The 12,627-nt window shown below is 43.7% G+C and overlaps 1 protein-coding gene across 1 annotated transcript; it reads right to left on the bottom strand.

The window, feature by feature from the left end:
- Window positions 1-641: 641 nt before the first annotated feature.
- On the bottom strand, window positions 642-10,022 carry LOC311120005 (potassium/sodium hyperpolarization-activated cyclic nucleotide-gated channel 1-like; the record flags this gene model as incomplete). The annotated part of the gene is made up of 4 exons (XM_084194639.1): window positions 642-1,735; window positions 4,795-4,959; window positions 5,317-5,557; window positions 9,876-10,022. Coding segments are annotated over 4 exons (1,647 nt in total), but the record flags the coding sequence as incomplete, so codon positions are not given.
- Window positions 10,023-12,627: the final 2,605 nt, after the last annotated feature.

The raw sequence follows: 12,627 nt of genomic DNA, 5'->3' as shown, positions 1-12,627 counted from the left end.
AAGATATTATCTTTCTGTATATTTTTTAACTATCTTAACTATTTACACGTCGATGTAAGATCGACCAGCGGTCTAAAACACTATTTTCACTACTATTTTAAACAATATGAAGAGCAATGTATTTATCTTGCTACAACAGCGTATACAGAAAAAAGGACACCCAAAAACACATTCTGAAAGCGTAAAATGTCATCATTGTCATTTGATTCAAGTCCCTGATTTTTCGTTTTTAAGTCCAGCTCCTGCTAGATTGCATTGAATGGATTCTACACAGTATGCAACAGTTACATTAATTACGTTTTTTCTGAATATCTTTACAATAAAGACAGCAATATAGGTGTTTGGAAGCAGAGTGTAAGGGGTGATACTAAGACTAAAGGTGCTGGCATAGTAGAATAGTCCAGACCCACCTTTGTTAAACTAGTTTAATTGTTTCGACTCTCCAAGTCACACGAGTCAAAGAGTTCCTCTTTCCTCTTCGTTGACTCCAACAGTTAGAGTTAGAATGACTGACGGTGTGGGCCGTATGAAGCCAGCCCGGTCAGTAAGGAAGACGACCAGTCAGGTCATCCAGACAGAGATAAACAGACGTTTAGATTCACCCACGTGAAGAAGGCCTCTCTCCTGCAGCTCTCATAGGGTCACAAGTTGGAAGACAGCCGTTTCCGGGCCAAGTCTAACTCCGGTATGCTAACGATCGAATCCTTCTTAGGAGCTCCAGAGGCCGGGAGCCCCGACCCAGCCGCCGCTGCAGCCGCCCCCATCCCGGGTGCTCCTCCTGGGGGAGGAGTGGAGGCGAAGGCCACCCGCTGTGGAGCTCCCGCGGGTCTCCCCCCAACCTGGACCCCCACCCCGGAGGGCCCCGGCTGGCTGGGGTGAGTGGGCTGAGGGGGGCCGATGGAGGTGGATGAGGCGTGGGTGGATGGGTGGGTAGATTGGGGAGGGCTGGGGGCGGCAGGAGGGGTTCCATCCTGAGGGAGGGAGAGCTGGGAGGCAGAGAGGCCACGGGCATCCTGGCTCAGGGTTCCTGAGTGGAGCGAGTGGGTGCTCTTGTGTGAGGAGGGCCTCTGGATGGTGTGCGTGGGGCTGGGAACGTGGTGCTGCACCAGGGACAGCTGAGACCCAGACGGCCCCGCTCCCCCCATGTACTGGAATGTCCGTCCCGGATGAGCCAGAGGGCTCTGGACTGGTGGGCTGGAAATAGCCGACCCAAACACCCCTGTTGCATGAGCCATCTGTGGTGGCTGAGACTGGAGAGGAGCGGAAACTGGGCTCTGAGACAGGCTATGGACCACCTGGAACCTCCGTAACATGCGGGGGGACTGCAGTGTCCCTGACCCTGACCCAGACGCTGACCCCGGCCCCATCGGACCTGGCCCCATCGGCCCAGCCCCCAACCCCATCCCCATCCCCATACCCATCGGCATACCCATCGGCCCCATCCCCGGCATCCCCATTCCCCCCATCGGCCCCATCCCCTGGGGGCAGAAGCTCATGGCCACAGCCTGCTGGAGGCTGGCGAGGGCCCCGACCCCGGACGGACCTGCGGGGGAGAACATACCCCCAGGGACGGAGGAAGTCATGGACATGGTGCGGGGTCTCTGGAGGTCCACCAGTTTGACCATCTCACGGTCGTACTTGACGATCTCCTGGATCATCTCATTCTCACGATTGTTGAAGACGCCGGAGTTGAGGTCATGCTGCACTTTGTGCATCAGAATGGAGTTCTTCTTGCCTGTGATGGAGTGAGGAAGAGGGGAAAAGTAGAACATGATGAGGTAGAGGAAGAGGAGAACAAGGGAGGAGGAGGAGGAGGAACACAGACAGTATTTTCTATCCTTCAAACTAGGTATATTGTTTTGGCAAGAAGCAATGCTATAGGAAAATACTGACAACAAGAGGGTCACAGTGTCACTTCATCAATTAAAAGAAAGATTCATCCATTTTGAATGTTATAACATTTTCATGCATCTCTGAGTGATGTTCTATCGATTCCCGGGGTCATTTAATGTTTTCGTGTGTATCTGAGCTATAGTCGTTTAAGCAGGCAGAAATACAGCCTGTATGACAAGTTTTGCATCATATGATGAACATCGTTCAGAGATGCACAAAAACTAAATAACATTCAAAATGGGTGAGTCTTTCCTTTGTCCTGTATAGAGCATGCTGAAGCAACACCATAACTCAGGTGAATGCTCGGGCTAGAGTTATTTTTCATAGATAAGTTTGCATCTGCTATTTCTAAGAGGGAGTCCAACATAAAAGGTAAAACATAAGGTAAAATAAAGATGTGTTTATGTGATATCAATACTTAATATTAGGGTACGATGTGAAGAGGAATTCTCAATAAGTGTCACGGCCGAAGTACTTGTGAAAATAACAGGTGCAAACTTTGAACAGGTGCAACAACTTGATAAATCCCAATCGTGAAGCATGAAGTTGACAGCTGCGCCATACAGGTTGCAAAATAAATGGGAAGAGATTTTCGATGTACCGATTCCATGGCACATGGTTTATGAACTGGTACAAAAAACAACACTTGATTCAACACTTCAAGTTTTTCCATTTAAATTAAACAAAATTCTTGCCACCAACAGAATGCTATATACAGTGGGGAGAACAAGTATTTGATACACTGCCGATTTTGCAGGTTTTCCTACTTACAGAGCATGTAGAGGTCTGTCATTTTTATCATAGGTACACTTCAACTGTGAGAGACGGAATCTAAAACAAAAATCCAGAAAATCACATTGTATGATTTTTAAGTAATTAATTAGCATGTTATTGCATGACATAAGTATTTGATCACCTACCAACCAGTAAGAATTCCGGCTCTCGCAGACCTGTTAGTTTTTCTTTAAGAAGCCCTCCTGTTCTCCACTCATTACCTGTATTAACTGCACCTGTTTGAACTTGTTACCTGTATAAAAGACACCTGTCCACACACTCAATCAAACAGACTCCAACCTCTCCACAATGGCCAAGACCAGAGAGCTGTGTAAGGACATCAGGGATAAAATTGTAGACCTGCACAAGGCTGGGATGGGCTACAGGACAATAGGCAAGCAGCTTGGTGAGAAGGCAACAACTGTTGGCGCAATTATTAGAAAATGGAAGAAGTTCAAGATGACGGTCAATCACTCTCGGTCTGGGGCTCCATGCAAGATCTCACCTCGTGGGGCATCAATGATCATGAGGAAGGTGAGGGATCAGCCCAGAACTACACGGCAGGACCTGGTCAATGACCTGAAGAGAGTTGGGACCACAGTCTCAAAGAAAACCATTAGTAACACACTACGCCGTCATGGATTAAAATCCTGCAGCGCACGCAAGGTCCCCCTGCTCAAGCCATCGCATGTCCAGGCCCGTCTGAAGTTTGCCAATGACCATCTGGATGATCCAGAGGAGGAATGGGAGAAGGTCATGTGGTCTGATGAGACAAAAATAGAGCTTTTTGGTCTAAACTCCACTCGCCGTGTTTGGAGGAAGAAGAAGGATGAGTACAACCCCAAGAACACCATCCCAACCGTGAAGCATGGAGGTGGAAACATCATTCTTTGGGGATGCTTTTCTGCAAAGGGGACAGGACGACTGCACCGTATTGAGGGGAGGATGGATGGGGCCATGTATCGCGAGATCTTGGCCAACAACCTCCTTCCCTCAGTAAGAGCATTGAAGATGGGTCGTGGCTGGGTCTTCCAGCATGACAACGACCCGAAACACACAGCCAGGGCAACTAAGGAGTGGCTCCGTAAGAAGCATCTCAAGGTCCTGGAGTGGCCTAGCCAGTCTCCAGACCTGAACCCAATAGAAAATCTTTGGAGGGAGCTGAAAGTCCGTATTTCCCAGCGACAGCCCCGAAACCTGAAGGATCTGGAGAAGGTCTGTATGAAGGAGTGGGCCAAAATCCCTGCTGCAGTGTGTGCAAACCTGGTCAAGACCTACAGGAAACGTATGATCTCTGTAATTGCAAACAAAGGTTTCTGTACCAAATATTAAGTTCTGCTTTTCTGATGTATCAAATACTTATGTCATGCAATAAAATGCAAATTAATTACTTAAATATCATACAATGTGATTTTCTGGATTTTTGTTTTAGATTCCGTCTCTCACAGCTGAAGTGTACCTATGATAAAAATTACAGACTTCTACATGCTTTGTAAGTAGGAAAACCTGCAAAATCGGCAGTGTATCAAATACTTGTTCTCCCCACTGTATATGGGGCATACAACAATCTCAGCTCTGTAGATTTTGCTGCGAGGAGACAGAATCACTAGATCATTTATTCTGGTATTTCTCCTATGTAGCTTGTTTCTGGTCACAGGTTCAGGAATGGTAAAAAAAATTGCAACATTCACTTAAAATTACCCTTACAAATAGCAGTGTTGGGCGATTTGGAAAGGTTTTCAACTTTAGCGCACAATCTATGGATACTATACGATTAGAAAGGTTCCAAATTTATGTAAAACATCACAGCACAATTGAAAAATATATGGCACATGGAAACCAAACGAGGGTAGTCTATGGTGATAGGTGAGATGGACTGAGAGTGGCTGAGTGGTGGGATTAAAGAGTTTATGTTTATTAATGTATTACTGTTATGTGATTGCTTTATATAAAAGTACCATGTATGCAAAATGTGTATGTCAAATGTATATGTAAAATGTATGTATATGTAGCAGAAAAGCTGTAAAAAAAATAAATAAAAAATATGTGTCCTCCGAAGGGGGGGGGGGGGGGGGGGTGGATGGGTAAAAATAAATAAATGACAGGGCCCAGAGCTCTCTTCAGTACCTATGCGGTCAAGTCGGTCGATAGCCACGGTCTCAAATGCCCGTCTCATCATGGGGTACTCCTCCAGGACCTCATTAAAGTTGTCCACAGACAGGGAGTATAGACGGCAGTACGTCTCCGCTCTGACACTGGCAGTCCGCCGACCCCGCGTCAGCAAACAGATCTCTGATAGAGGGAGACAGGGTCAGGAAACACAGAGATAGAGCAAAATGTTGCAGAGATACAATATAATAATGTTCTATTTAATTATCTGTAAAATATACTGTAGAAACCACCCAGTATCTGTTTAACTACCAGTTGTTTGGGATTGTGGTACACTTCCAATAAAGTTGTGCTAGTTTTCAGAGCCGAGGGACACATGAATACCTACAAAGCACCACATACTTGACAACAAGGAAATAGAGTACAAAGATATGAAGCAAAACGCAGAAAACACTGTCTCCAGTGATCTCATTATGTATAAATATGAATTGTTCGCTGAATTAAATTAAAGTCTGTGTGTATTGTGGTTCAGGCCCATACCTCCAAAGTAGGAGCCATCAGAGAGCTTCATTCCCAGGGTTCCCTTGGTGATGACGTTACAGACTCCGTGCTGGATAAAGTACATCTTCTTGCCGATGGTGCCCTCTCTGATGATGTAATCACGGGGCTGGAAGACCTCGAAGCGGAGCATGATCAGCATGGCTGTCACAAAGTTGGGCTCTGCGTTGGCGAACAACGGCATGGACGCCACCAGCTTACGGCAGTTGAAATTTACAATTTCCTGATGATTGGATAGACAAAGTTTGTTAGTAAATTGAATTTATTTCAAAAACACTATATCCACCAATTATTCACATTTGTGTTTTTTCATCAGAAATTATTGCATATGGGTACCTTCTTGTGCATGTAAAATATTACTGTTCTCAGATTTTTTATTAATATATATTTGTGTATGAAAATGTTTTTTTGCTAAATGCTATACCATTGTTTAGCTGGAATGGAATGTTCGTATCCTGTATATTTGACCTGTGTATGAATGCACTTACTATAAGAGAATCTGCTAAATGACTAAAATGTCAAAGGTAAATGTTTTACATACAAATCTCATATTACTGTATTTCTAATAACGTTGTAACATTTCTATATTTCTTAATTCCTTTCTTTGAATTTTGGGGATTTGTGTGTTTTGTTTTGTATTGTCAGGTATTATTGCACTGTTGGAGCTAGTAACATAAGCATTTAGCTATACCCACGATATAGCTATACCCATATTTCTCTGCTAAATATGTATACACAACCAATAAAATGTGATTTGTATTGAATTATATACACTACCGTTCAAAAGTTTGGGGTCACTTAGAAATGTCCTTGTTTTCCATGAAAACATAAATGAAATGAGATTGAATAGGAAATGTAGCAAAATGCATAGGAAATGTAGTCATTGACAAGGTTAGAAGTAATGATTTTTAATTTAAATAATAATTGTGTCCTTCAAACTTTGCTTTTGTCAAAGAATCCTCCATTTGCAGCAATTACAGCCTTGCAGACCTTTGGCATTCTAGTTGTCAATTTGTTGAGGTAATCTGAAGAGATTTCACCCCATGCTTCCTGAAGTACCTCCCACAAGTTGGATTGGCTTGATGGGCACTTCTTATGTACCATACGGTCAAGCTGCTCCCACAACAGCTCAATAGGGTTGAGATCCGGTGACTGTGCTGGCCACTCCATTATAGACAGAATACCAGCTGACTGCTTCTTCCCTAAATAGTTATTTCATTCCTGTTGTAGGAGGAAATTGGCTCCAATCAAGCACCATCCACAGGGTATGGCATGGTGTTGCAAAATGGAGTGATAGCCTTCCTTCTTCAAGATCCCTTTTACCATGTACAAATCTCCCACTTTACCACCACCAAAGCACCCCCAGACCATCACATTGCCTCCACCATGCTTGACAGATGGCATCAAGCACTCCTCCAGCATCTGTTCATTTGGTCTGCATCTCACAAATGTTCTTCTTTGTGATCCGAACACCTCAAACTTCGATTCGTCTGTCCATAACACTTTTTTCCAATCTTCCTCTGTCCAGTGTCTGTGTTCTTTTGCCCATCTTAATATTTTATTTTTATTGGCCAATCTGAGATATGGCTTTTTCTTTGCAACTCTGCCTAGAAGGTCAGCATCCCGGAGTCGCCTCTTCAATGTTGACGTTGAGACTGGTGTTTTGCGGGTACTATTTAATGAAGCTGCCAGTTGAGGACCTGTGAGGCGTCTGTTTCTCAAACTATTTGTCCTCTTGCTCAGTTGTGCACCGGGGCCTCCCACTCCTCTTTCTATTCTGGTTAGAGCCAGTTTGCGCTGTTCTGTGAAGGGAGTAGTACACAGCGTTGTACGAGATCTTCAGTTTCTTGGCAATTTCTCGCATGGAATAGCCTTCATTTCTCAGAACAAGAAATAACTGACGAGTTTCAGAAGAAAGTTATTTGTTTCTGGCCATTTTGATTCTGTAATCGAACTCACAATTGCTGATGCTCCAGATACTCAACTAGTCTCAAGAAGGCCAGTTTTATTGCTTCTTTAATCAGCACAACAGTTTTCAGCTGTGCTAACATAATTGCAAAAGGGTTTTCTAATGATCAATTAGCCTTTTAAAAAGGATAAACTTGAATAAGCAAACACAACGTGCCATTGGAACACAGGACTGATGGTTGCTGATAATGGGCCTCTGTACGCCTATGTAGATATTCCATAACATTTTTTGGGGATTTGTGTGTTTTGTTTTGTATTGTCAGGTATTATTGCACTGTTGGAGCTAGGAACATAAGCATTTAGCTATACCCGCGATATAGCTATACCCAAATTTATCTGCTAAATATGTGTACACGACCAATAAAATGTGATTTGTATTGAATTATATACACTACCGTTCAAAAGTTTGGGGTCACTTAGAAATGTCCTTGTTTTCCATGAAAACATAAATGAAATGAGTTTGAATAGGAAATGTAGCAACATGCATAGGAAATGTAGTCATTGACAAGGTTAGAAGTAATGATTTTTAATTTAAATAATAATTGTGTCCTTCAAACTTTGCTTTTGTCAAAGAATCCTCCATTTGCAGCAATTACAGCCTTGCAGACCTTTGGCATTCTAGTTGTCAATTTGTTGAGGTAATCTGAAGAGATTTCACCCCATGCTTCCTGAAGTACCTCCCACAAGTTGGATTGGCTTGATGGGCACTTCTTACATACCATACGGTGAAGCTGCTCCCACAACAGCTCAATAGGGTTGAGATCCGGTGACTGTGCTGGCCACTCCATTATAGACAGAATACCAGCTGACTGCTTCTTCCCTAAATAGTTATTTCATTCCTGTTGTAGGAGGAAATTGGCTCCAATCAAGCGCCATCCACAGGGTATGGCATGGTGTTGCAAAATGGAGTGATAGCCTTCCTTCTTCAAGATCCCTTTTACCATGTACAAATCTCCCACTTTACCACCACCAAAGCACCCCCAGACCATCACATTGCCTCCACCATGCTTGACAGATGGCATCAAGCACTCCTCCAGCATCTGTTCATTTGGTCTGCATCTCACAAATGTTCTTCTTTGTGATCCGAACACCTCAAACTTCGATTCGTCTGTCCATAACACTTTTTTCCAATCTTCCTCTGTCCAGTGTCTGTTTTTTTTTGCCCATCTTAATATTTTATTTTTATTGGCCAATCTGAGATATGGCTTTTTCTTTGCAACTCTGCCTAGAAGGTCAGCATCCCGGAGTCGCCTCCTCAATGTTGACGTTGAGACTGGTGTTTTGCGGGTACTATTTAATGAAGCTGCCAGTTGAGGACCTGTGAGGCGTCTGTTTCTCAAACTATTTGTCCTCTTGCTCAGTTGTGCACCGGGGCCTCCCACTCCTCTTTCTATTCTGGTTAGAGCCAGTTTGCGCTGTTCTGTGAAGGGAGTAGTACACAGCGTTGTACGAGATCTTCAGTTTCTTGGCAATTTCTCGCATGAAATAGCCTTCATTTCTCAGAACAAGAAATAACTGACGAGTTTCAGAAGAAAGTTCTTTGTTTCTGGCCATTTTGATTCTGTAATCGAACTCACAATTGCTGATGCTCCAGATACTCAACAAGTCTCAAGAAGGCCAGTTTTATTGCTTCTTTAATCAGCACAACAGTTTTCAGCTGTGCTAACATAATTGCAAAAGGGTTTTCTAACGATCAATTAGCCTTATAAAAGGATAAACTTGAATAAGCAAACACAACGTGCCATTGGAACACAGGACTGATGGTCGCTGATAATGGGCCTCTGTACGCCTATGTAGATATTCCATTAAAAATCAGCTGTTTCCAGCTACAATAGCCATTTACAACATTAACAATGTCTACACTGTATTTCTGATCAATTTGATGTTATTTTAATGACCCCAAACTTTTGAACGATAGTGTATATACACTACCAGTCAAAAGTTTGGACACGCCAACTCATTCAAGTTTTTTTTTTTACTATGTTTTACATTGTAGAATAATAGTGAAGACATCAAAACTATAAAATAACAAATATGGAATCATGTAGTAACCAAAAAAGTGTTAAACAAATCATAATATTTTTTATATTTGAGATTCTTCAAATAGCCACCGTTTGCCTTGATGACAGCTTTGCACACACTTGGCATTCTCTCAACCATATATATATATATATATATATATATATATATATATATATATATATATATATATATATATATATATATATACATTTTTATATTGATGTCACACATTTATAATTTATTTATAAAAAGTGTAGTTATTTGTACATTTGACTGTGTAAACCTAGCCGCACTACTTATTTTTCTTTGAGTGAGGCGGATATGTAGCATTTTGCAAAAAAACATGATTATATGTCTCTCTGAAATGAAACCATCAAGTGATGGATTTAAACCATGCCATAATTAGATAGTGAAAAAACACACCAATCTCTTTCATAATTTCCTTCAACAATAAAAGCTAATTTACCAATGAAACTCTTCAAATGTTTTTAAATGGTTGTGTGTGTGTGTGTTCATGGCTTGCATGTCTAGGCAGGAACTCAGAGACCCACCTCTCTGAGTGGTTCGTTCAGCTCCTCCAGGATGCTGTCTTCATCAAACATCTTCCCCTGGTACCGGTGTTCATAATAGTCATGGATTTTCTGTCGGAAGTCGGATGGCAGCTTGTGGAAGGACATATACTGCTCCACTTGTTTGTACTGTAGAGAGAAAGAGAGGGATGGGAGGCGAGAGAGAATGAAGCAGTACCTCAAAGTCAACGTGCTATCTAGAACAAAAAGGGTTCTTTGGCTGTCCCCATAGGAGAAGCCTTTGAAGGACCCTTTTTGGTACCAGGTAGAACCATTTTGAGTTCCATGTAGAACCCTTTCCACAAAGGGTTCTACATAGAACCCAAAATAGTTCTACCTGGAACCAAAAAGGGTTCTACATGGAACCAAAAAGGGTTTTCCTATGGGGACAGCTGAATAACTATTTTGGAACCCTTTTATCTAAGAGTGTAGGGCTTAAACTGAATCTATTGAGTGGTTTTCAACCATTCCATCACACAAAAGGGAGACCAATTACTAAAGTGGATGGCGGACCGGCCACGGTGAAAACTAAGGGCTGGTTTCCCAGACACAGATTAAGCCTAGTTCTGGACTAAAAAACATGCAAAATGGATCATCTTTCTAGTCTAGGACTAGTGCTTTTTAGTCTAGGACTAGGTCTACTCTGTCTGGGAAATCAGCTCTAAAAGCTAAGCTTTGCTAAATCAATGGAGCGTATCAGGTGTTGTATAACTGGCATGGTGTTTGATCCCAACCCTCCTCGGGATGCCAGTCTGGCAGTCAGGAGGAAATAGATGTGGTTGTAAAGCTGTAGAGCTGTGAGAGATAGAGAGATTCCTCTGTGCACTTTTATGTCAGCCTCCGTGCAATTCAGCCCACGTCAAACAGGGAAGCTGTCTCATAAACATGCCACTCCACCCAGCACTCATAAGGGCTTCACAAACATAACACAGGCCTTGGTCTTAACTGGCACTGACACTGACATGTCGAGACACACACACACACACACACACACACACACACACACACACACAGACACAGACAGACAGACAGACAGACAGACAGACAGACAGACAGACAGACAGAAACACACACACTGACAGACAGACAGACAGACACACACACACACACACAAAACCATTCAACATTTACAAAAACAGAATCTCATTCATCATTTCAGAGAAAATAGTATAAACTATGCAAATCTGAAATGTGAACCCTTATGAACACCTTACTGATTGTAATATACACTGCTCAAAAAAATAAAGGGAACACTTAAACAACACATCCTAGATCTGAATGAATGAAATAATCTTATTAAATACTTTTTTCTTTACATAGTTGAATGTGCTGACAACAAAATCACACAAAAATTATCAATGGAAAACAAATGTATCAACCCATGGAGGTCTGGATTTGGAGTCACCCTCAAAATTAAAGTGGAAAACCACACTACAGGCTGATCCAACTTTGATGTAATGTCCTTAAAACAAGTCAAAATGAGGCTCAGTAGTGTGTGTGGCCTCCACGTGCCTGTATGACCTCCCTACAACGCCTGGGCATGCTCCTGATGAGGTGGCGGATGGTCTCCTGAGGGATCTCCTCCCAGACCTGGACTAAAGCATCCGCCAACTCCTGGACAGTCTGTGGTGCAACGTGGCGTTGGTGGATGGAGCGAGACATGATGTCCCAGATGTGCTCAATTGGATTCAGGTCTGGGAAACGGGCGGGCCAGTCCATAGCATCAATGCCTTCCTCTTGCAGGAACTGCTGACACACTCCAGCCACATGAGGTCTAGCATTGTCTTGCATTAGGAGGAACCCAGGGCCAACCGCACCAGCATATGGTCTCACAAGGGGTCTGAGGATCTCATCTCGGTACCTAATGGCAGTCAGGCTACCTCTGGCGAGCACATGGATGGCTGTGCGGCCCCCCAAAGAAATGCCACCCAACACCATGACTGACCCACCACCAAACCCGTCATGCTGGAGGATGTTGCAGGCAGCAGAACGTTCTCCACGGCGTCTCCAGACTCTGTCACGTCTGTCACATGTGCTCAGTGTGAACCTGCTTTCATCTGTGAAGAGCACAGGGCGCCAGTGGCGAATTTGCCAATCTTGGTGTTCTCTGGCAAATGCCAAACGTCCTGCACGGTGTTGGGCTGTAAGCACAACCCCCACCTGTGGACGTCAGGCCCTCATACCACCCTCATGGAGTCTGTTTCTGACCGTTTGAGCAGACACATGCACATTTGTGGCCTGCTGGAGGTCATTTTGCAGGGCTCTGGCAGTGCTCCTCCTGCTCCTCCTTGCACAAAGGCGGAGGTAGCGGTCCTGCTGCTGGGTTGTTGCCCTCCTACGGCCTCCTCCACGTTTCCTGATGTACTAGCCTGTCTCCTGGTAGCGCCTCCATGCTCTGGACATTACGCTGACAGACACAGCAAACCTTCTTGCCACAGCTCGCATTGATGTGCCATCCTGGACGAGCTGCACTACCTGAGCCACTTGTGTGGGTTGTAGACTCCGTCTCATGCTACCACTAGAGTGAAAGCACCGCCAGCATTCAAAAGTGACCAAAACATCAGCCAGGAAGCATAGGAACTGAGAAGTGGTCTGTGGTCACCACCTGCAGAACCACTTCTTTATTGGGGGTGTCTTGCTAATTGCCTATAATTTCCACCTGTTGTCTATTCCATTTGCACAACAGCATGTGTACAGCATTGTCAATCAGTGTTGCTTCCTAAGTGGACAGTTT

Source organism: Coregonus lavaretus, assembly GCF_964263955.1.
Source record: "Coregonus lavaretus genome assembly, contig: HAP1_SCAFFOLD_5179, whole genome shotgun sequence".
In the NCBI taxonomy this organism is placed as follows: domain Eukaryota; kingdom Metazoa; phylum Chordata; class Actinopteri; order Salmoniformes; family Salmonidae; genus Coregonus; species Coregonus lavaretus.
Note: the sequence above shows the minus strand (reverse complement) of the source record. Positions and strands in the feature narration are given on the sequence as shown.